We start from the raw sequence: 26,152 nt of genomic DNA, 5'->3' as shown, positions 1-26,152 counted from the left end.
TCTCCCGCGTTTGCGAGGTAGCGCAAGGAAACAGACGAAAGAAATGGCCCAACCCCCCCCCCATACACTTGTATATACATACGTCCACACACGCAAATATACATACCTACACAGCTTTCCATGGTTTACCCCAGACACTTCACATGCCTTGATTCAATCCACTGACAGCACGTCAACCCCGGTATACCACATCGCTCCAATTCACTCTATTCCTTGCCCTCCTTTCACCCTCCTGCATGTTCAGGCCCCGATCACATAAAATCTTTTTCACTCCATCTTTCCACCTCCAATTTGGTCTCCCTCTTCTCCTCGTTCCCTCCACCTCCGACACATATATCCTCTTGGTCAATCTTTCCTCACTCATTCTCTCCATGTGCCCAAACCACTTCAAAACACCCTCTTCTGCTCTCTCAACCACGCTCTTTTTATTTCCACACATCTCTCTTACCCTTACGTTACTCACTCGATCAAACCACCTCACACCACACATTGTCCTCAAACATCTCATTTCCAGCACATCCATCCTCCTGCGCACAACTCTATCCATAGCCCACGCCTCGCAACCATACAACATTGTTGGAATCACTATTCCTTCAAACATACCCATTTTTGCTTTCCGAGATAATGTTCTCGACTTCCACACATTCTTCAAGGCCCCCAGAATTTTACTATATATATATATATATATATATATATATATATATATATATATATATATATATATATATATATACGTATGTATACGTTGAAATGTATAGGTATGTACCTGTGCATGTGTGGACGTGTATGTGTATACATTGCGTATGTGGGTGGGTTGGGCCATTCTTTCATTTGTTACCCTGCGCTACCTCGCTAACGCGGGAGACAGCGACAAAGTATAATAATGAAATAAAATAATAGTATGCAAGTACTCTACTTGTGGGTGAGGCAGAAAGAAAAGATACCTAACTGGGTCAGAGGAGTGCAACTTGGCAACCATTGAAGTGCTGGCTCTATGCAGCCATCTGTAACCCTCTACTCCTTATACCCACACAGGTAGTACTGGTAATATACGTCCCAAGTTATTGGCTGTCTACCATCCACTACCTACAAGTGATGTTGTATGACAAAAATGCAAAGGGAATGGAGTGTCGAATGAGGAGGTTTGGGCACATGGAAAGAATGCAAAATGGGGAGTTTACATGAAGAGTATGATAGTACAATTAAAGGGATTGGTGTGAAAGGAAGACTACATGTGACATGGGGAAACAGAGTGGAAAAGTATTGGAGGGAAAGAAATGGTGGAAGAATGCGTGGAATAGCGCATGCGAGGAAGGCATGTGGAGACTTTCTTTCTATGGCCTCCCCCTTGATGTGAGTTCCTGAAGGGAATGGGCATCAGAGAAATAGATAGATAGCTGAGGATAGTGTGCTGAAATAGATTATATAATGGGAAAATGAAAGAAGAGACTTTGACAAAGAGGATCTATCTGTCAGAAGTGGAGAGGACAAGAAGAGGGAGACAGAATTGGAGGCGAAAGTATGGAGTGGAAAATGTTTCGAGTGCTTGGAGTCTGAACATGCAGGAGTGTGTGAGGTGTGCAAAGGATCGAGTTAATTGGAATGATATGTTATGCAGGTGGCAAAATGCTGTCAGTGGACTGAACCAGGGTATATGAATCAGCCTGGTGAAACCTCAGAAAGTTTTGTAGGGGCCTGGTTGTGGATAGGGGGCTGTGATTTAGGTGCATTACACGTGACAGCTGAAGAACAGATATGAGCAGATCTGTTCCTCGTGCTCCCTCACTAATGCAGGAGACAGTGAGCAAGTATAGAAAAAAAGAGTATGCCCATGAGTAATGTAAAAAAGCACATAGAATTTTCATGTATATATAAGAAGTTTTGAAAAGTATAGTAAAGTGTAGCTTATTGGACTTTGCCAGCACTCAAATGCCTGTGATGAGAAGTCAGTGAAAAGTGTGTAAAAGATAGAAATAAACAAATCGCACCACTGTGTCCACCCCATTCATCACAACATGAGGAAGTATCACATCAGAGTTGTTGGTGCCACAGTCTAATGCATCAAATATATTATGATTTTTGTATATGCTTTTTTTGTGTGTATTTCATACTTTTGCAGGCAAATCAACCTTTTCATAAAGGGGAAAAAAATTGAGATTTATGTGTTGCACTTCTGGAGTGAACATGGGAGGGAATACTGTAGTTTAAAGGCTTAGAGAATGTATCTGTTAGAAATTAAGGGAGCAAGATGGGACGGGAAGACCTGGTATGAAAGGATGTAGCAAAGGAAGTTGGTTTGCATGGGATAGAATGTATTGGATTGATGTGGTAATATACGAGGTAATGTGTTATTACTAGGCTGAAACTGAACATTTAAAACAGTCAAGGTTGCTCTAAGTCTGTTTAGTTTATACTAGTCTTGTGTTAAAAATTTTGCTCTGTGGATGAATTGGTTAGGGAGGTAAAAGCAAGAGTTTTGGATAGAGGGGCGAGTATGCTGTCTGTTGGGGATGAGAGGGCCTGGGAAGTGAGTTGGTTGTTGTTCACCAATGATACAGCTCTGGCAGTTGATTCGAGGGAGAAACTGTAAAAGTTGGCAACTGAGTTTGGAAAAGTGTGTGAAAGGAAAAAGTTGAGAATAAATGTGAATAAGAGCAAGGTTATTAGGTTCAGTAGGGTTGAGGGACAAATGAAGTGGGATTTAAGTTTGAATGGAGAAAAATTGGAGGAAGTGAAGTGTTTCACATATCAGTGAGTGGATTTCGCAGCAAATGGAACCATGTAAGCAAAAGTGAGTCACAAGGTGGGAGAGGGGCCAAAGGTTTTGGGAGTGATGAAGAATGTGTAGAGGGAGAGCAAAAATGGGTATGTTTGAAGGAATAGTAGTTCCAACAATATTATATAGTTGTGAGGCATGGGCTAAAGATAGGATTGTACAGAGGAGGGTGGATATGTTGGAAATGAAATGTTTGAGGAAAATATGTGGTGTGAGGTGGTTTGGTCGAGTAAGTAATGAAAGCGTAAGAGAGATGTGTGGAAATAAAGAGTGTGGTTGAGAGAACAGAAGAGGGTATGTTGGACATATGGAGAGAATGAGTAAGGAAAGGTTGACAAAAAAGGATATATGTGTCAGAGGTGGAGGCAACAAGGAGAAATGGAAGACCAAATTGGAGGTGGAAGGATGAAGTGAAAAAGATTTTGAGCAATCGGGGTCAGAACATACAGGAGGGTAAGAGGCGTGCAAGGAATAGTGAATTGGAATGATGTGGTATACTGGGGTCGACGTTCTGTCAATGGACTGAACCATGGCATGTGAAACACCTGGGATAAACCATGGAAAGGTCTGTGGGGCCTGGATGTGGATAGGGAGCTGTGGTTTCGGTGCATTAGATAGTGACAGCTAGATTCTGAGTGTGAGCGAATGTGGCCTTTTTTGTCTGTTTTCCTGGCGCTACCTAGCTGAAGCAAGGTGTAGCGATGCTGTTTCCTGTGGGACGGGGTAGCAACAGGAATAGATGAAGGTAAGCAAGTATGAATATGTATATATATGTATATGTATGTGTATATGTGTATATGTTGATGTTATTTGTTCATGTTTATTATACCTAACTGCTTTTTGCCGCATCAGTGAGGTTGTGCCAGGAAACATGAAGAATGACCCATCCACTCATATACTCTCACATATATATACGTAAGTGCCAATAAACACACATATACATATCAACAGATACATACACAGACATAAACATATGTACACATATATTCATACTTGCTTGCCTTTATCCATTCCTGTCATTACTCCAACACACAGGGAATAGCATCGCTACCTTCCCCATTTCAGCAAGATAGCTCCAGGAAAACGGACAAAAAGGCCACATTCGTTCACGCTTAGTCTCTAGCTGTCATTATAATGCACTGAAACCACAGCTCCCTGTTCACATCCAGGCCCCACAGACCTTTCCATGGTTTACCCCAGACACTTCACATGCCCTGGTTCAGTCCACTGACAGCACGTCAACCCAGTTAGACCACATTATTCCAGTTCACTCTATTCCTTGCATGCCTCTCACCCTCCAGTATGTTCAGGCCCAAATTGCTGAAAATCTTTTTCACTCCATCCTTCCACCTCCAATTTGGTCTTCCACTCCTTGTTCTTTTCACCTCTGACACATATATCCCCTTTGCCAATCTTTCCTCACTCATTCTTCCGTATGACCACACTCTTTATATTTCCACATATCTCTCTTACCCTTTCATTACTTAATCAAACCACCTCACATCACATATTGTCCTCAAACATTTCATTTCCAACACATCCAACCTCCATATAACCCTATCTATAGCCCATGCCTCACAACTATATAATATTGTTGAACTACTATTCCTTCAAACATATTTGTTTTTGCTCTCCGAGAGAACATTCTCTCCTTTCACACATTCTTCATTGCTCCAAGAACCTTCCCCCCCTCCCCCAACCTGTGACTTACTTCTGCTTTCATGGTTCCATCTGCTACTAAATCCACTTTCAGATATCTAAAACATTTCTCTTCCTCCAATTTTTCTCCATTCAAACTTACATTTTAATTTACTTGTCTCTCAACTGTATTGAATCTAATAACCTTGCTCTTATTCACATTTACTCTCAACTTTCTCCTTTTACACACCTTTCCAAACTCAGTCACCAATCTCTGAAGTTTCTCACCCGAATCAGCCACTAGAGCTGTATCATCGGCGAACAATAAATGACTCACTTCCCAAGCCCTCTCATCCAAAATAGACTGCATGCCCGACCCTCTCTTCTAAACTTTTGCATTTATCTCCCTAACCACTCAACCCATGAAAAAGTTAAACAACCATGGGGACATCACACAGCCCTGCCACAAACCGACATTCACTGGGAACCATTCACTCTCCTCTCTTCCAACTCGTACACATGCCTTACATCCTTGGTAGAATCTTTTCACTGCTTCTAACAACTTGCCTCCCACACCATATATTCTTAATACCTTCCACAGAGCATCTCTATCAACTCTATCATATGCCTTCTCCAGATCCATGAATGCTACTTGCAAATCCATCTGCTTTTCTAATTATTTCTCACATACATTCTTCAAAGCAAACACCTGATCCACACATCCTCTACCACTTTTGAAACCCTACTGCTCTTCCCCAATCTGATGCTATGCTCTGTACAAGCCTTCACCCTCTCAATCACTACCCTCCCATATAATTTCCCAGGAATACTCAGCATACTTATACCTCTGTAATTTGAACATTCAACTTTATCCCCTTTGCCTTTGTACAGTGGCACTATGCCTGCATTCCACTAATCCTCAGGCACTTCACCATGATCCATACATACATTGAATATCCTCACCAACCAATTAACAATACAGTCACCCCCTTTTTTAATAAATTCCACTGCAATACCATTCAAACCTGCCACCTTTCCAGATTTCATCTTCCACAAAGCTTTCACTACCTCTTCTCTCTTCACCAAACCATTCTCCCTGACCCCTCTCACTTTGCACACCACCCTGACTAAAACGACCTATATCTGCCATTCTATCATTAAACACATTCAACAACCTTCAAAATACTCAATCCATCACTACCTGTTATTACCTCCCCATTTGCCCCATTCACTGAAGTTCCCATTTGTTCCCTTGTCTTATTTATTTATTTATTTATTTATTTATTTTGCTTTGTCGCTGTCTCCCGCGCATGCGAGGTAGCGCAAGGAAACAGACAAAAGAAATGACCCAACCCACCCCCACACACATGCACACACACACACATCCACACACGTAAATATACACACCCACAAATCCCAACGTACACACATATATACACACAGACACACACATATACACACATGCACACAATTCACACTGTCTGCCCCTACTCATCCCCATCGCCACCCCACCACACACGGAATAACATCCCCCTCCCCCCTCATGTGCGCGAGACAGCGCCAGGAAAAGACAACAAAGGCCCCATTCGCTCACACTCAGTCTCCAGCTGTCATGCAATAATGTCCGAAACCACAGCTCCCTTTCCACATCCAGGCCCCACAGAAATTTCCATGGTTTACCCCAGACGCTTCACATGCCCTGATTCAATCCATTGACAGCACGTCAACCCCGGTATACCACATCGATCCAATTCACTCTATTCCTTGCCCGCCTTTCACCCTCCTGCATGTTCAGGCCCCGATCACACAAAATCTTTTTCACTCCATCTTTCCACCTCCAATTTGGTCTCCCACTTCTCCTCGTTCCCTCCACCTCCGACACATACATCCTCTTGGTCAATCTTTCCTCACTCATTCTCTCCATGTGCCCAAACCATTTCAAAACACCCTCTTCTGCTCTGTCAACCATGCTCTTTTTATTTCCACACTATGGATAGAGTTGTGCGCAGGAGGGTGGATGTGCTGGAAATGAGATGTTTGAGGACAATGTGTGGTGTGAGGTGGTTTGATCGAGTAAGTAACGTAAGGGTAAGAGAGATGTGTGGAAATAAAAAGAGCGTGGTTGAGAGAGCAGAAGAGGGTGTTTTGAAATGGTTTGGGCACATGGAGAGAATGAGTGAGGAAAGATTGACCAAGAGGATATATGTGTCGGAGGTGGAGGGAACGAGGAGAAGTGGGAGACCAAATTGGAGGTGGAAAGATGGAGTGAAAAGATTTTGTGTGATCGGGGCCTGAACATGCAGGAGGGTGAAAGGAGGGCAAGGAATAGAGTGAATTGGATCGATGTGGTATACCGGGGTTGACGTGCTGTCAGTGGATTGAATCAGGGCATGTGAAGCATCTGGGGTAAACATGGAAAGCTGTGTAGGTATGTACATTTGCGTGTGTGGACGTGTATGTATATACATGTGTATGGGGGTGGGTTGGGCCATTTCTTTCGTCTGTTTCCTTGCGCTACCTCGCAAACGCGGGAGACCGACAAAGCAAAAAAAAAAAAAATATATATATATATATATATATATATATATATGTTTTATTTTGCTTTGTCGCTGTCTCCCTTGTCTTATGCATGTTATTTACCTTCCAAAACATCTTTTTATTCTCCCAAAAATTCAGTGATAATCTCTCACCCCAATTCTCATTTGCACTCTTTTTCACCTCTTGCACCTTTCTCTTGACCTCCTGCCACTTTCTTTTATACATCTAGTCATTTACACTGCACCTTTCTCTTGACCTCCTGCCACTTTCTTTTATACATCTAGTCATTTACACTCCTTCCCTGCCAATATCGTCCAAATGCCTCTCTTTTCTCTTTCACTAACAACCTTACTTCTTCATCCCACCACTCACTACCCTTTCTGATCTGCCCACCTACCATCTTTCTCATGCTACAAGCATCTTTTGCACAAGCCATCACTGCTTCCCTAGATTTATCCCATTCTTCACCCACTCCTGTCACGTCATTTGCTCTCACTTTTTGCCATTCTGCACTCAGTCTCTCCTTGTACTTTCTCGCACCAATCTCCTTTCCAAGCTCACTTACTGTCACCATTCTCTTCTCCCCAACATTCTCTTTTCTTTTCTGGAAACCTCTACAAATTTTCACCTTCGCCTCCACAAGATAATGATCAGACATCCCTCCAGCTGACCCTCTCAGCATATTAACATCCAAAAGTCTCTCTTTTACATGCCTATCAATTAACACGTAATCCAATAATGCCCTTTGACCATCTCTCCTACTCACATACGTATTCTTATGTATATCTCTTTTTAAACCTGGTATTCCCAATTACCAGTCCTTTTTTAGCTCACAAATCCGCAAGCTCTTCACCATTTCTATTTATTACACTGAACACCCCATGTACACCAATTATACCCTCAACTGCCACATTACTCACCTTCGCCTTTAAATCATCATCACTATAACCCGGTCTTGTGCATCAAAGCTGCTAACAAAGCTGCTCAAAACACTTGCCTCTCATGATCTTTCTTCTCATGATTAGGTGTACAGGCACCAAAAATCACCCATATCTCTCCATGTATATGTGTGTGTATGGGTATTTATGTATATGAGTGGATGGGCCATTCTTTGTCAGCTTCTTGGCACTACTCCACGGATGCAGGAAGCGGCAGTTAAGTACGATAAATAGTATTATAAAGATAAGTACGATAAATAGTATTATAAAGATAAGTACGATAAATAGTATTATAAAGATAATATATATTTTCACATGTATACAAGATATACTTTCTTCAGTCTTGCAGCTGGATTTATTGCTGGAATGCTGAACGGAAAAAGTGTAAGCAAGTGTAGTGGTTTGGGGCTATCTGCTGCAACGCTGTCACTTGCTACATCACCTGCTGTCCCCCACACCCTCACCCCACAAGCTGTTCCTTGGGATCACCATGAAGCCTTCACCATTGTAGCATAATAAGGAGGACTGTTGTATAAAAAGGTATGTGTTAAAAAGAAGTTTAAAAAGTGTAACTAATTTTTGCTTTTGTAGGAAACACAATGTTGCACACAACAAAAGTTGTTCACCATTTCCATACTTAACATTGAATACCCATTGAGCCCTAGTTATACCCTCCACAGCCACATTACTTACCTTCGCATCTAAATTACCCATCACAAGAACTCAGTCTCTTACATCAAAACTCCTGACGCACTCCCTCAGTTGCTTTCAAAACACTTGCCTCTCTTGATCTTTTTTCCCATGGTTAAGAGCATAAGCACTAATAATCACTCATCTCTCGCCATATAATTTTAATTTTACCCTCATCCATCTAGAATTTACTTCTTTGTACTCTATCACATACTCTCACAACTGCTTCAGTAGTGCTATTCCTTCCTTTGTTCCTGTCCTCTAACAAACCCAAACTTTACTCATAAGACATTTCCAAAACAATCTTCTTTAGCCCTGAGCTTTGTTTCACTCACAGCCAAAACATTCAAGTTTCTTTCCTCATACTCATATCTCATATCTCTCCTTTCTTCTATTTATTATTTATTTTGCTTTGTCGCTGTCTCCTGCGTTAGCAGGGTAGCCCAAGGAAACACAAAAGAATGGCCCAACCCACCCACATACACATGTATGTACATACACGTCCACACACGCAAATATACGTACCTATACAATTCACTGTATACATACACACAGACATATACATATATACACATGTACATAATTCATACTGTCTGCCTTTATTCATTCCCATCGCCACCTCGCCACGCATGGAATAACAACCCCCTCCCCCCTCGTGTGCAAGGTAGCGCTAGGAAAAGACAACAAAGGTCCCATTCGTTCACACTCAGTCTCTTGCTGTCATGTAATAATGCACCGAAACCACAGCTCCCTTTCCACATCCAGGCCCCACACAACTTTCCATGGTTTACCCCAGACGCTCCACATGCCCTGGTTCAATCCATTGACAGCACGTCAACCCCGGTATACCACATCGTTCCAATTCGCTCTATTCCTTGCACGCCTTTCACCCTCCTGCATGTTCAGGCCCCGATCACTCAAAATCTTTTTCATTCCATCTTTCCACCTCCAATTTGGTCTCCCACTTCTCCTCATTCCCTCCACCTCTGACACACATATCCTCTTGGTCAATCTTTCCATGCGACCAAACAATTTCAAAACACCCTATTCTGCTCTCTCAACCACACTCTTTTTATTACCACACATCTCTCGTACCCTTACATTACTTATTTGATCAAACCACCTCACACCACATATTGTCCTCAAACATCTCATGTCCAGCACATCCACCCTTCTGCGCACAACTCTATCCAATAGCCCACGCCTCGCAACCATACAACATTGTTGGAACCACTATTCCTTCAAACATACCCATTTTTGCCTTCCGAGATAATGTTCTTGACTTCCACACATTCTTCAAGGCTCCCAGAATTTTCGCCCCTCCCCCACCCTATGATTCACTTCCGCTTCCATGGTTCCATCCGCTGCCAAATCCACTCCCAGGTATCTAAAACACTTCACTTCCTCCAGTTTTTCTCCATTCAAACTTACCTCCCAATTGACTTGACCCTCAACCCTACTGTACCTAATAACCTTGCTCTTATTCACATTTACTCTTAACTTTCTTCTTTCACACACTTTACCAAACTCAGTCACCGGCTTCTGCAGTTTCTCACATGAATCAGCCACCAGCGCTGTATCATCAGCGAACAACAACTGACTCACTTCCCAAGCTCTCTCATCCACAACAGACTGCATACTTGCCCCTCTTTCCAAAACTCTTGCATGCACCTCCCTAACAATCCATCCATAAAAAATTAAACAACCATGGAGACATCACACACCCCTGCCACAAACCTACATTCACTGAGAACCAATCACTTTCCTCTCTTTCTACACGCACACATGCCTTACATCCTCGATAAAAGATTTTCGCTGCTTCTAACAACTTGCCTCCCACACCATATATTCTTAATACCTTCCACAGACATCTCTATCAACTCTATCATATGCCTTCTCCAGATCCATAAATGCTACATACAAATCCATTTGCTTTTCTAAGTATTTCTCACATACATTCTTCAAAGCAAACACCTGATCCACACATCCTCTACAACTTCTGAAACCATACTGCTCTTCCCCAATCTGATGCTCTGTACATGCCTTCACCCTCTCGATCAATACCCTCCCATATAATTTCCCAGGAATACTCAACAAACTTATACCTCTGTATTTTGAGCACTCACTCATATCCCCTTTGCCTTTGTACAGTGATACAATGGCAAGCATTCCACCAATCCTCAGGCACCTCACCATGAGACATACATACATTAAATAATCTTACCAACCAGTCAACAATACAGTCACCCCCTCACTTTGCACACCACCTCGACCAAAACACCGTATATCTGCCACTCTATCATCAAACACATTCAACAAACCTTCAAAACACTCACTCCATCTCCTTCTCACATCACCACTACTTGTTATCACCTCCCCATTTGCCCCCTTCACTGAAGTTCCCATTTGTTCCCTTGTCTTACACACTTTATTTACCTCCTTCCAAAACATCTTTTTATTCTTCCTAAAATTTAATGATACTCTCACCCCAACTCTCATTTGCCTTCTTTTTCACCTCTTGCACCTTTCTCTTGACCTCCTGCCTCTTTCTTTTGTACATCTCCCACTGATTTATATATACTCAACTGCTGTTTCCCGCATCAGTTATTTAGCACAAGGAAACAGACAAAGAATGGCCCAACCCACCCACATACATATATATGTATACATAAATGCTCATACGTGAATATATACATTTCAACGTATACATACACAGACATACACATATATACCCGTGTACATATTGATACTTACTTGCCTTCATCCAATCCCGTCACCTCCCTGCCACACATGAAATACCATCCCCCACCCCCCTCCTGCAAGGTAGTGCCAGGAAAGGATAAAAAGGTCACATTTGTTCACACTCATTCTCTAGATGTCACATGTAATGCACTGAAACCACAGCTCCCTTTCCACATCCAAGCCCCACAGACCTTTCCATGGTTTTCCCCAGACGCTTTACATGCCCTGGTTCAGTCCATTGACAGCACGTTGATTATGGTATACCACATTATTCCAATTCACTCTATTCCTTGCACACCTTTCACCTCCAGTTTGGCCTCCCGCTTCTCCTTGTTCCCTCCACCTCTGACAAATATATCCTCTTTTTCAATCTTTCCTCACTTATTTTCTCCATGTGTTCAAACCATTTTAACACACCCTCTTCTGCTCTCACAATCACACTCTTTGTATTACCACCCATATATCTTACCCTTTCATTACTTAATTGATTAAACCGCCTCTCACCTAGCCTAATCTCTCTTCCAGAGATGGATTCGTCATTGTCGTATGGATCATATGTGGGTCAAGTACATGAGGAGGACACTTTTAATATTACATCAGCTGATGATGACAACCATCAAGACTAATGGAGATCCCACCAACGACGAGGATATGGAATCAAGAGAGAAAAGAAATGAAGGCTTTATAAAACAGTCATGGTGTTAGGAGTGCTACTGGAAGAACAAGAGAAATAGATTTCATGTCAAAATATGGTGATAGGCTTAAAAACTCTTCGACCGAGAGAAATATCATCGAATCTTCTCTTATTAAATTCACAAAGAATTGTAGCACGAATATTAGTGAAGGTCCATATAATAAGTTGGATAGCTTTGTTTTAGGCAAAATTTGTAAACAATTTCCAGTATTGTCTATATAATAAAGTTTTAAGACAGGAACAGTGCTTGACCCAAAAACATTTGTCATTATATATATATAGCCTATTCTGAATCTTTTTTTTTTTTTTTTTATCTTCCCTTGGGAAAGAGCACTTAGTCCTTATTGTGTTTCATTTTCCTCTTGGTAATCGGCAAATATTAAATCACATGTATCACTGACCCATCACAGCAATACTTTATTGCTGGTTCCCCTCTACCTGTGACACATACATCCTCTTTGTCAATCTTTCCTCACTTATTCTCTCCATATGACCAACCATTTCAACACACCTCCTTCTGCTCTCTCTACCACACTTTTTATTACTAAGATTGACCAAGAGGATATATGTGTCAGAGGTGGAGGGAACGAGGAGAAGAGGGAGACCAAATTGGAGGTGGAAAGATGGAGTGAAAAAGATTTTGTGTGATCGGGGCCTGAACATGCAGGAGGGTGAAAGGAGGGCAAGGAATAGAGTGAATTGGAGCGATGTGGTATACCGGGGTTGACATGCTGTCAGTGGATTGAATCAAGGCATGTGAAGCGTCTGGGGTAAACCATGGAAAGCTGTGTAGGTATGTATATTTGCGTGTGTGGACGTATGTATATACATGTGTATGGGGGTGGGTTGGGCCATTTCTTTCGTCTGTTTCCTTGCGCTACCTCGCAAACGCGGGAGACAGCGACAAAGCAAAAAAAAAAAAAAAAAAAAAAATCTCTTACCCTTTCATTACTTACTCAATCAAACCACCTCACACATATTGTTCTCAAACATTTTATTTCCAACACATCCACTTTCCTCCATACAACTATCTATAGCCCATGTCTCTCAACATTATACCACTGTTGGAACTACTGTTCCATCAAACATACCCATTTTTGCTAAGATAATGATCTCTCCTTCCACACATTCTTCATTTTCACTACCTCCTCTCTACCAAACCATTCTCTGTGACCCCTCTCCCTTCGCACACCACCTTGCCACTCCATCGTAAAACACATTCAACAAACTTCATCACTACTTGTTATTACCTCTCCAATGCAGAAAACGGCAAAGTATGGAAAAAAAAATTATATGAAAGGAAGCAAGAAACTAACTAAAAATGATTTGTAGAAGTTCTTATGTATGAGTGGTAGATGAATAGACTATATATAATGACTGAGTCAAATGCAAACAGCATACAATACAGTTAAGATGAATTAAAGAACCTTGAAGAGATGACTCTCCATGAATAAGGAAAAAAGGCATGATAGGTGTCCAGGAGATGAATCTCCATGTAAAAGTAGAAAATGTCCAAGAGGTGACTTTCCATGTGAAACGAAAAAGTACTGGCATACAAATTTAAGGTGTAATAGCCAAGAACATCCAAGAGGTGACATTCCATGCAAAATGGAAAAAAAATGCACACAAGTTTAAGGTATAATAGAAAACATCCAAGATATGACTTGCCATGTGAAAAAAGAATATACAGCATTCATAAATCTGTATAATTGTACAAATGTCCAAGAAATGACTTTTCAAGTAAGGAAATGACCATACATAAATTTGTGCATAATTGTACAAATGTCCTGGAGGTGAGTTTTCATATTCAAAAGAAAAATACAGCATACATAAATTTGAGCATAATTGTATAAATGTCCAAGACATGACTTTTCATGTAAAAATGACAGCATGTATAAATTTAAGGTGCATAGTAGTATAGAATGTCAGATGTACCACATTTTTATATATGTAAAACAAAAAGTAAAATGTAATTCCAGCATTAGGTATATCTGTACTAACTAGCAAACCTTGTATCTTCAATAAATTTTTTTGCTTTACACAAATGAGTACATTTCATTTAACGTATTCCTGGATCTAAATTCCTTGAAAAGTAAATCCAACTTGAATTTAACCATGACTTTCAAAAAAACACCAAGTATACCAAAAAAGATAATGATCCCTTCAAAATATTCTCAATCCTGAACTACGTACTTACTTTCCCTGTAAAATCGCCCTTTACTGAAGTCTAGTGGTCCTGTCTTCAATGTGATCAACCTCAAGCACTACATTATCCTAAAACTCGCTGTATTTTGTTTCTGATCACTTTTATTCCCTACAAAACCATGCATCCAGTGACATTCACCCCACCATGTACTCCCTGGCCCTCCTTTCCCCGTCACGTACCTTTAAACCTTAAACAGTAGCCGACACAAACCGATATTTGGAATTGGTGGTTGCTACCAAGCGAAGTTCAAGCTTTTTCACATTTTTAAATGTACATTACACCATACACTTTGTAGCCTAAAGAGATCTCTGACATTCCTAAGGAAGCACAGGAAAAAAATTCCACTGTCATTTGCATCCCTATAGCCACCATTTAAAGTACACCAATGTCCACCTGAAAACTGTGCATACAATGCGACCCTGCAAAAACATGTTGCATCAAAATTGCTGACAAAGCTGACCGCAAAATACTTGCCTCTCATCATCTTTCTCATGGCCAACTGCATACGCACTAATAATCACTCACTTCTCACAATCTACTTTCATTTTTACACACATCTGTCTGGAGCTTGATTCCTTACACTCTTTGAAACATTATTACAACAACTGCTTCGAATAACCTAAGGTTGACAAACCTGAGGTTTGTCAACCTTAGGTTGACAAAGCTAAGGCTAAAGCTGGTGTTACTGGACTCTGCCTATGTGAGGTTACAAACCTGAGGCTACGTCTTTTCTTCATTACCCTAGTAATGAAGAAAAGACGTAGCCTCAATGGTTCAAAATACGTATAAAGAGCAAAAGCTCTGTTACTATCATAAACAATATGCTGACCAGTCATTTGGTTAACTACAAAGACAAACATCAGGATAATCTACTTTATGACATGGCAAATATGTAAATATGTAAATGGTACCATTAAATACTGAATATGTGAATAATGTAAATACCATAATTTATCCTTTATGCCAAATATCATTCTAGATAACCAAATACTGACTCACAAGATATAAATTATGTAAGATGTCCAGCTGACAACTACTGATTTTCATTCACAGACTCAATTGTATAATATGTATAGTTAATCCATATGCCTATCTGCTGTCTTCTACAATGAAAGCAAGTAGGCATATACAAAAATCTTCGAAGATTTGTCAGACAAAAATATTTAACTACTGTGGACTAACTTTAAAAAATACACAGGAATTTATAAATAAGCACCATTCTATACTAAAGCTGGTGTTACTGGACTCTGCCTATGTGAGGTTACATCGCAAGTGAAAAAAGCACCTCTGGCAAGGCTGTACCACTAAGAGTACAGTCTAATCAAAGAACGTCTCACACCAAAGGAATTACAGAATGTAAAGAAGTCTTGGGCCACTAGGACCTATAGAGAGGACCATTGTAACATCAAGACTTTTTCACAGAAACTGGTCCTTGGGTAATTACAAAATAAGGAATATACCAAAGCTAATACAGTATTACATAGTTAAAATAGTACAACTCTTAGGTTATTGCTACTCATGAATCTGGTGCATTATATATACCGTACATACTTGTTTATGTATAAATATGTGTGGATGGGCCATTCTTCGTCTGTTTCTTGACACTATCTTGCTGACGTGGGAAACGGCAATCAAGTATAATAAATAAAACAAAATAAATAATACTCATCTATAAGCCTTTGGCGCTCAGTGTTTCAGACTCAGCGCACATAATTTTATAGGATATAATGTGCTTTTCGAGAGGATTTTCTGAAATGAGTTTCATGTACCATAAAACACGGTGCTTTATTACCCTAATTATTGTTCCATTACTCTCAAAAATTGGGTAGACCTATACACGAGGCATATAATAAATTAATGGTTTCTTGACCAAAAATCAAGGGTAGACTTATAGATGAGTATTATTCATTTATCTTAATGTATTCATTATACTTGATTGCCGTTTCCTGTGTCAGCGAGGTAGCGCAAGGAAACAGACGAAGAATGGCCCATCCACTCATATACACATATATATACAACATAAAAGAATACACACAGTATACATATTATACATTATATATACTGTACATACCCATTTATGTATTTACATGTGTATATGAGTGATGGACCATTCTTCGTCTGTTTTCTGGTGCTACAGCGCTGACACAAGAAACAGCGATCAAGTACAATAAATAAAATAAAATAAATAATACTTGTCTATAAGTCTACCCTTGATTTTTGGCCAAGAAACCATCAATTTATTATATGCCTCGTGTATAGGTTGACCCAAGTTTTTGAGGGTAATGGAACAACAAATTAAGTATTAAAGCACCATATTTTATGGCATATGAAACTCATTTCAGAAAATCCTCACTAAAAACACTCAGTTTCCTCTAAAATGAGGTTCGCTGAGCCTGAAATATGGAGCATCAAAAGACAAATCACTAACCATTTATTGTTACAGCACTTTGCAATGAAGCACTTTGCAATGAAATGCGAATAGTTTCAGCAAAAATACTGTATATTTCCTTTCAAGAATTTATGCAAGCCAATTAGGATAGGATATTATTGTAATACAATTTTTTAACTCAAAAGTTTTCAAAAAGCGATTATGGTAACATCTTTTGAATAGCCAAAGAAAGCAAAAGTTGACTTTTTATCACGATTTTTTCCCACTTTCCACAGTAATACGTACATCATTTCGGCAAAAATAATACATTTCCATGAAAATATTATATCTAGCATAGTAGGAAAAAAACATCATTGTAATATAGCAGTATTTTAACCGAAAACAATAAGTTAGCCTGTGCTAAGAACTTCAACTTAGACTACTGAAAGCATGTTGTAAGGTAAGTTAGCCTACTATAAGTTGGTGAGCTTCATCTACTGAAGGTATCCACAGCTTTACATTATTGATTGGTCTTAAAGATTCAAACAATACACAAGTATATACGGTATTTGTGAATTTAAGTCAGTCAAGCTTAAATGCAAGATATGCAGTAAATACATAAACTCAACTGAGGTGTGTTGTTCTTATTCATCTGCTGTGCCTCTTTTTAAAACTGACACATGTTGGTATGGTAAACATAAACAACACCTTTTCCCACTTAAAATGAGAAGGTATATGCATACAGGAAAAGTTTATCGACAGGCCTCATTCAGAATTTAGATGTTTGTTTTTAAGATATGTCAAAACTGACGGAGTAGAAACTCTCAAAGAATACATCTGATCCTCGCAAATTAAACTTCTCATTTTACGTCTTTGATATGAAGATGCATTGTTGAACACCTACATGACACATGAACAGCTACATCACCAAAGAGTTTGACAAAATATTTTGATTTTTTCCATGGGAGCTTAAAAATAAAGAAATCTGAAACAATTCCAAGGAACTTCAATTTTCCAAAACCTAAAAAAATCTACAACCAATTTAACTGCACACATGCTAAATTTACTGCCTATGGGTTTTTTAGTTTCTTGTAAGTACATTCAAGTCAACTGAACAAAGAAATCCTAAAAATATCAGTTTTGCCTTTATTTGCCTGCAAGACCTATCACAATTTACAACCTGGTCCCTTTAATAGTCCAGTGCCAATGAAGATGCTGACCCTATATTTGGCAAAATTTTATCATAGGTGCTCAAAGGCATGTACCCCTCTTCTGGGAAAAGTCAAGAGGCAAATAGCTTCCAAACTGATTACCTGAATTAAATATCACACTTTTATGCATTTCTTTTTGATAAACATTAGTTTCATTCAATATGAACATCTTGTCTTGAAAAGCACATGTTTATTATGACATGAACTATTTTCTCATTAAGAATGAATGTTAAAGATGAAATGCACAAAAGAGGATATTTACAATAAGTATCTTGCAATTTGTTACAGCACTGGTTATGAAAGGAAGTTTTAACCTACTCTTCAATACTAGCAATGGCAATGATGTGAAACACCTGAAGAACAGCAGCACATTACAGTTTACGGTACACCTCACCAACAAAACACCACAATTCAACCTTGTAATAACATAAACAATTTTGGCATAATCATCTCCAATACGTCATGGAAATCCCATATGATTAACATCATAAAGTCTTCTTCCTAAAAGCTGGGTGTGTTGTGTAGGTGCCATTATAATTTTTCTTGTGAGCAGCAGTTTCCCATCTACCAAGGTTTTAACTGCTCAAGTATGGAATACTGCTCATATATCCAAGGGATTCACCCTCCACCTCACTGTTAACTAGAGTGAAATCAAAAACCTTCAGTCTCATTAATTTCCCTTGTATCACCATTTTTCAACCTTCCCCTTCTGTATTCCACAATGTTGCAGCTGCTCTCTCTCTCTCTCTCTCTCTCTCTCTCTCTCTCTCTCTCTCTCTCTCTCTCTCTCTCTCTCTCTCTCTCTCTCTATTCTACGGGTTGTATTTTGGCCACCATTCTCATGAAATGCCTTCATGTGTCCCCCAACACCAAGGTATGGATCTGTGACATGCATATGGCTGCTGCTTCCCACAAATTGTGTGTCAAGACCAGCCACTCATGGACTTGTTGTTATAATACAGCTAAGCTGTGGATTTTTTTTCCGTCTTTTGTCTTTCCCTCTGTATATAACTTTCTTCCTCTCAGAGTCAAACATCTGCAGAGCCCTGATTAACTTTTCTTTCACACCATACAGCCTTGATTGGAACATTTCATTTGTCCATACTATGTCAGGTGCCATATATGTGTGTCAGAGGTGGAAGGAACAAAGAGAAGCAGGAGACTAAATTGGAGGTGGAAGGATGGAGTGAAAGAGATTTTGAGCAACCAAGGCCTGAACATGCAGGAAGGTGAGAGGTGTGTAATGAATAAAGTGAATTGGAATGATGTGGTATATCGGGGATGATGTGCTATCAATGGACTGAACCAGGGCATGTGAAAGGTCTGGGGTAAACCATGGAAAGGTCTGTGGGGCCTGGGTGTGGATAGGGAGCTGCAGACTCAGTGCATTACACATGACAGCTAGAGACTGAGTGTGAGCCGGTGTGGCCCTTTTTTGTATGTTTTCCTGGTGCTAGCACGCTGATGCAGGGGGTGGAGATGCTGTTTCCTGTGGGGGCAGGGTGGCGCCAGGAATGGATGAAGGCAAGTAAGTATGAACATGTACATGTGTAAATATGTATATGTCTGTGTATGTATATTTATGTATATGTTATGTATTTGTATGCTTATTTATATATGTATACGTTGATATGTATATGTATGTGTATGTATATATGTGTGTATATAAGTGGATCAGTCTTTCTTTGTCTTTTTTATTATACTTAATCGCTGTTTCCCACATCAGCAAGGTAGCACCAGGAAACAGACGAAGAATGACCCATCCACTCATATACCATTATACATATACATAAAATGCCCGCACATGCACATATACATACATATACACATCAACATATATGTACACATATTTGTATGTATGGCTCATGGTGAAGTGCTCGAGGATTGGCAGAATGCATGCATAGTGCCATTGTACAAAGGCAAAGGGGATAAAGGTGAGTGTTCAAATTACAGAGGTATAAGTTTGTTGAGTATTCCTGGGAAATTATATGGGAGGGTATTGATTGAGAGGGTGAAGGCATGTACAGAGCATCAGATTGGGGAAGAGCAGTGTGGTTCCAGAAGTGGTAGACGATGTGTGGATCAGGTTTTGCTTTGAAGAATGTATGTGAGACATACTTAGAAAACCAGATGGATTTGTATGTAGCATTTATGGATCTGGAGAAGGCATATGATAGAGTTGATAGAGATGCTCTGTGGAAGGTATTAAGAATATATGGAGTGGGAGGCAAGTTGCTGGAAGCAGTGAAAAGTTTTTATAGAGGATGTAAGGCATGTGTACACGTAGGAAGAGAGGAAAGTCCCCATGGTTGTTTAATTTGTTTATGGATGGGGATGTTAGGGAGGTCAATGCAAGAGTTTTGGAGAAAGGGGGCAAGTATGCAGTCTGCTGTGGATGAGAAGGCTTGGAAAGTGAGTCAGTTGTTGTTTGCTGATGATACAGCGCTGGTGGCTGATTCAGGTGAGAAACTGCAGAAGCTGGTGACTGAGTGTGGTAAAGTGTGTGAAAGAAGAAAGCCGAGAGTAAATGTGAGTAAGAGCAAGGTTATTAGGTACAGTAGGGTTGAGGGACAGGTCAATTGGGAGGTAAGTTTGAATGGAGAAAAACTGTAGGAAGTGAAGTGTTTTAGATGTCTGGGATTGGATTTGGCAGTGGATGGAACCATGGAAGCGGAAGTGAGTCACAGGTTGGGGGAGGGGGCAAAAGTTCTGGGAGCATTGAAAAATGTGTGGAAGGCAAGAACATTATCACAAAAAGCAAAAATGGGTATGTTTGAAGGAATAGTGGTTCCAACAATGTTATATGGTTGTGAGGTGTGGGCTATAGATAGGGTTGTGCGGAGGAGGGTGGGTGTGTTGGAAATGAGATGTTTGAGGACAATATGTGGTGTGAGATGGTTTGATCAAGTAAGTAATGAAAGGGTAAGAGAGATGTGTAGTAATAAAAAGAGTGTGATTGAGAAAGCAGAAGAGGGTGTATTGAAATGGTTTGGTCAGATGGAGAGAATGAGTGAGGAAATATTGACAAAGAGGGTATATGTGTCAGAGGTGGAAGAAACAAGAAGTAGAAGACCAAATTGGAGGTGGAAGGATGGAGTGAAAAAGATTTTGAGTGATCAGGACCTGAACATGCAGGAGGATGAAAGGCGTGCAACGAATAGAGTGAATTAGAACGATGTGGTATACCGGGGTCGACGTACTGCCAATGGATTGAACCAGGGCATGTGAAGCGTCAGGGGTAAACCATGGAAAGTTTTGCAGGGCCTGGACGTGGGAAGGGGGCTGTGGTTTCGGTGCATTATACATGACAGCTAGAGACTGAGTGTGAACGAATGTGGCCTGTGTTGTCTTCTCCTAGTGCTACTTCATGCGTGTGTGAGGGGAGGGGGTTGTCATTTCATGTGTAGCAGGTTGACAACAGGAATGAATAAAGGCAGCAAGTATGAATTATGTACATGTGTGTATATGTATATGTCTGTGTATGTATATATATGTATACATTGAAATGTATAGGTATGTATATGTGCATGTGTGGACATGTATGTATATACATGGGTATGTAGGTGGGTTGGGCCATTCTTTTGTCTGTTTCCTGGTGCTACCTCGCTAACGAGGGAGACAGCGACAAAGTATAATGAATAATAAATAAACTACAGATATATAAATTTATGTACATGTACATACTCCTACTTGCTTGCCTTCGTCCATTCCTGGTGCCACCCCGACCCACAGGTAACAGCATCGCTATCCTGTTTCAGTGAGGCAGCACCAGGAAAACAGACAAAAAATGCCACACTCGTTCACACTCAGTCTCTAGCTGTCATGTCATGTGTAATGCACCAAAACCACAGCTCCCTGTCCACATCCAGGCCCCACAGACCTTTCCATGATTTACTCCAAAAGTTTCACATAACCTGGTTCAGTCCATTGATAACAAGTCAACCTTAGTATACCACATTGTTCCAATTCACTCTATTCCTTGCATGCCTCTAACCATCCAGCACTTTCAGGCCCCAACCACTCAAAATCTTTTTCAAACCATCCTTCCACCTCCAATTTGGTCTTCTGCTTCTCTTTGTCCCTTCCATCTTTGATACATATATATATCCTCTTTCCTCACTCATTCTCTCCATATGTCTAAACCATTTTAACACACCCTCTTCTGCTCTCTCAACCACACTCTTTTTATTACCACAAATCCCTATTACCCTTTCATTACTTAATCAAACCACCTCACACAACATACCATCCTCAAACATTTAATTTCCAACACATACACCCTCCTCCAAATAACCCTATCAATAGCCCATGCCTCATAACCATATAATATCGTTGGAACTACTATTCCTTCAAACAAACCTATTTTTGCTCTCCAAGATAACATTTTCTCCTTCCACACATTCTTCATTGCTCCCAGAACCTTTGCCTCCTACCCCACCCTATGACTCACTTCCACTTCCATGGTTCCATTCGCTGCTAAAGTCCACTCCCAGATATCTAAAACACTTCACTTCCTCCAATTTTTCTCCATTCAAACTCACATCCCAACTAACTTGTCCCTCAACCCTACTGAACCTAATAACCTTGCTCTTATTCACATTTTCTCTCAACTTTCTCCTATCATACACTTTTCCAAACTTGATCACCAACTTCTGCAGTTTCTTACTCGAATCAGCCACCAGTGCTCTATCATCGGCGAACAACTGACTCACTTCTCAGGACCTCTCATCCCCAACAGACTGCATACTCACCCCTCTCCAAAACTTGCATTTACCTCCCTGACCACCCCATTCATAAACAAATCAAACAACCATGGTGGCATTGCACACCCCTGCCACAGACCAACCTTTACTGGAACCAATCACTCGCCTCTCTTCCAACTCATACACATGCCTTACAACCCTTGATAAAAACTTCTCTACTTCTAACAGCTTACTTCCCACACCATATAATCTTAAGACCTTCCACAAAGCATCTCTATCCACCCTGTCATATGTTTTCATCAGATCCATAAATTCCACATATAAATCCATCTGTTTCTCTAAGTATTTCTTACACGCATTCTTCAAAGCAGACACCTGATCCACACTGCTCCACCCAAATCTGATGCTCTGTACATGCCTTCACCTTCTCAATCAATACCCTCCCAAACAATTTTCCAGGAATACTCAACAAACTTATGCCTCTGTAGTTTGAACACTCATCTTTATCCCCTTTGCTTTTGTACAATGACACTAGATATGCATTCGACCAATCCTCAAGAACCTCACCATGATCCATGCATACACTGAATATCCTTGCCAAACAATCAACATCATAGTCACCCCCTTTCATAATAAATTCAACTGCAATACCATCTAAAATTGCCTCCTTGCTGGATTTCATCTTCTGCAAGGTTTTTACCAGCTCTCCTCTCCATCAAAGCACTCTCCCTGACTCACTTCACACACCATCCACACCAAAACACCCTACATCTGCCACTCTATCATAAAAAAAATTGAAAAAACCTTCAAAATACTCACTCCATCTGCTCACTTCGTCACTACCTGTTACCACTTCCTTCCCTACCCCCTTCACCGATGTTCCTATTTGCGCTCTTGTCTTACTCACGTTATTTACCTCCTTCCAAAACATCTTTTTATTCTCCCTAAAGTTTAATGATACTCTCTCACCCTAACTCTCATTTGCCCTCTTCAACATCATAGTCACCCCCTTTCATAATAAATTCAACTGCAATACCATCTAAAATTGCCTCCTTGCTGGATTTCATCTTCTGCAAGGTTTTTACCACCTCTTCTCTCCACCAAAGCACTCTCCCTGACTCACTTCACACACCACCCACACCAAAACACCCTACATCTGCCACTCTATCATAAAAAAAATTGAAAAAACCTTCAAAATACTCACTCCATCTCCTCACTTCATCCCTACCTGTTACCACTTCCTTCCCTACCCCCTTCAACGATGTTCCTATTTGTGCTCTTGTCTTACTCACGTTATTTACCTCCTTCCAAAACATCTTTTTATTCTCCTTAAAGTTTAATGATACTCTCTCGCCCTAACTCTCATTTGCCCTCATTTTCAACTCTTTCACCTTCCCCTTGACCTCCTGCCGCTTTCTCTTGGTCATTTGCATGCCTTCCTTGTAAGTATCTAAATGCCTCTCTTTTCTCTTTCACTAACAACTTTAATTCTTCATCCCAATAATCACTACCCTTTCTAATCTGCCCACCTCCCACCTTTCTCATGCCACATGCATCACTGCTTCCCTAGATACATTCCATTCCTCCCTTCACATCATTTGCTCTTGCACTCTGTCATTCTACACTCAATCTCTACTGGTACTTCCTTACACAAGTCTCCTTTCCAAGCTCGCTCACTCTCACCACTCTCTTCTCCCCAAAGTTCTCTCTTCTTTTTTGAAAACCTTCACAAATCTTCATCTTCGCTTCCACAAGATAGTGATCAGACATCCCACCAGCTGCCCCTCTCAGCACATTAACATAAAAAAAACCTCTCTTTTACCCACCTATCAATTAACACATAACCTAATAATGCCTTCTGACCTTTGACCATCTCTCCTACTAATTTATGTATACTTGTGTATATCTATCTCTCTCTTTAAACCAGGTATTTCCAATCACCAGTCTTTTTTCAGTACACAAATCCACAAGCCCTTCACCCTTTCCATTCACAATACTGAATACCCCATGTACACCAGTTATACCCTCAACTGCCACATTACTCACCTTCTCACTCAAATCGCCCATCACTAATACCTGATCTTGTGCACCAAAACTACTGACACTCACTCAACTGCTCCCAAAACACTTGCCTCTCAAGATCTTTCTTCTCATGACCAGGTGCATAAGTACCAATAATCACTCACATCTCTCCATCCACTTTCAGTTTTACCCACATCAATCTAGAATTTACTTCCTTACACTCTATCAAACACTCCCTCAACACCTTCCTTAGCTCTTGTCCTCTCACCAAACCATGACTTTACTCTCAAGACTTTATCCTTGAGCTTTGTTTCACTTAAGAGCCAGAACATCCAGGTTTCTTTCCTCAAACATACCACCTATCACTCCTTTCTTCTCATCTTAGTTCCATCCACACATATTCAGACACCCTAATCTGCGCCTTCAAGGAAGATGAGCACTCCCCACTTGACTCCTTCTGTTTCCCTTTTTAGAAACTGAAAATACAAGAAGGGGAGGGTTTTCAGTCCCCCGCTCCTGCCCCTTTAGTTGCCTTCTACGATACGCGGAAAGTATTCTTTTTCCCCTACCATCTGATAAATTACTGTTTATGTAAATCAATAATTGCATCACAAAATATTACTGCTGATATGTTTATATTGTGCCAGACTTAAGCGTGTCAAATAATCTCTTCTACATTTAAGTTGCAACAAAATACCAACATCTATAGCAATGAATTTTTGTAATGTGTTAAAAGGAAATGCCAGAGAAAAATAATACTTTTGTGCATAAGAAATGGCAGTCATAGAACAATATTAATCTTAATGTTACAAACTTTCAAGTTACATGGAAGTAGAGGTTTTTGGGAGCAGTAATCAGTAAAGACAGCCATAACAAAACACTCTTTCAGTAGAATGGAATATAGAGTTGAAAGTCACCTCCCTTATTCATATAACACTGGCATTGCACAAAAGAATTCTAAGAGGAAAGCTGACTGAACTTATGTACGTAAACAATCTACATAAAATTAAGCACCTTTGAACTTGCTCAGCACATCATCATACACTGTATAAATGCTCACTATGAATGCCATATATATATAGTTTGGGGTACCTCCTAACACTGCTTGCCTTTTATAACTTTGCCCTTCAGTGTGTCATCTGGAAAGGCTTCACGTGGAGGAACAAGAGACAACATCATCAGGTGACGGGGGAAACACTCTGATGCTCGGAACTTAACATCAGTACCATGCAGATGGTCAAGGACTCCCAAAACTCCATAGTACTGATTAAATCTGCAAGATATGTACAACTTTGCAAGTCTGTTTTTTAATTTACAGGAATCTTAATCCCTTAAATGTGCAACTGATTTTTTTTGCCTGCCCCTAGAATATAAAAAGAGAAAAATATTTTTTCACGAAAAAGGGCTCAAAAATGTAAAATAATATATTGTTAAAATAAAGATCTAACCATTCCTAGTGTATGAGAAACACATTATTTACTGGATTGACCAATCTTTTTTTATATCTGCAAAAAAAAAAATCAGTATCATTTCTTACAAATCAACATTTACTGAAATGCTTTTGTATTTCAAGAAAATGCAACATATACTGGACTGGCCACACAGATATGGCAAGTCCCGAAAAAA

The 26,152-nt window shown here is 40.1% G+C and overlaps 2 protein-coding genes across 5 annotated transcripts in view; one reads left to right on the top strand and one right to left on the bottom strand.

The window, feature by feature from the left end:
* LOC139748085 (uncharacterized) overlaps positions 1-14,031 on the top strand; it is a 377,098-nt gene extending 363,067 nt beyond the window's left edge. The window contains exons 18-19 of the mRNA XM_071660697.1: positions 8,232-8,430; positions 11,848-14,031. Coding sequence (XP_071516798.1) covers positions 8,232-8,406 — 175 coding nt within the window. The 3' untranslated portion in view covers positions 8,407-8,430; positions 11,848-14,031. The remainder of the gene's footprint in view (positions 1-8,231; positions 8,431-11,847) is intronic.
* Positions 13,643-26,152, bottom strand: part of LOC139748141 (fatty acid hydroxylase domain-containing protein 2-like) — a 29,731-nt gene continuing 17,221 nt past the window's right edge. For all 4 annotated transcript variants that reach the window (XM_071660822.1, XM_071660820.1, XM_071660821.1 and 1 more), the window contains exon 7: positions 13,643-25,799. In XM_071660822.1, the coding sequence (XP_071516923.1) occupies positions 25,622-25,799 (178 nt within the window). In that variant the 3' untranslated portion in view covers positions 13,643-25,621. The remainder of the gene's footprint in view (positions 25,800-26,152) is intronic.

This window comes from Panulirus ornatus, chromosome 72 (genome assembly GCF_036320965.1).
Source record: "Panulirus ornatus isolate Po-2019 chromosome 72, ASM3632096v1, whole genome shotgun sequence".
Classification (NCBI taxonomy): Eukaryota; Metazoa; Arthropoda; class Malacostraca; order Decapoda; family Palinuridae; genus Panulirus; species Panulirus ornatus.
Note: the sequence above shows the minus strand (reverse complement) of the source record. Positions and strands in the feature narration are given on the sequence as shown.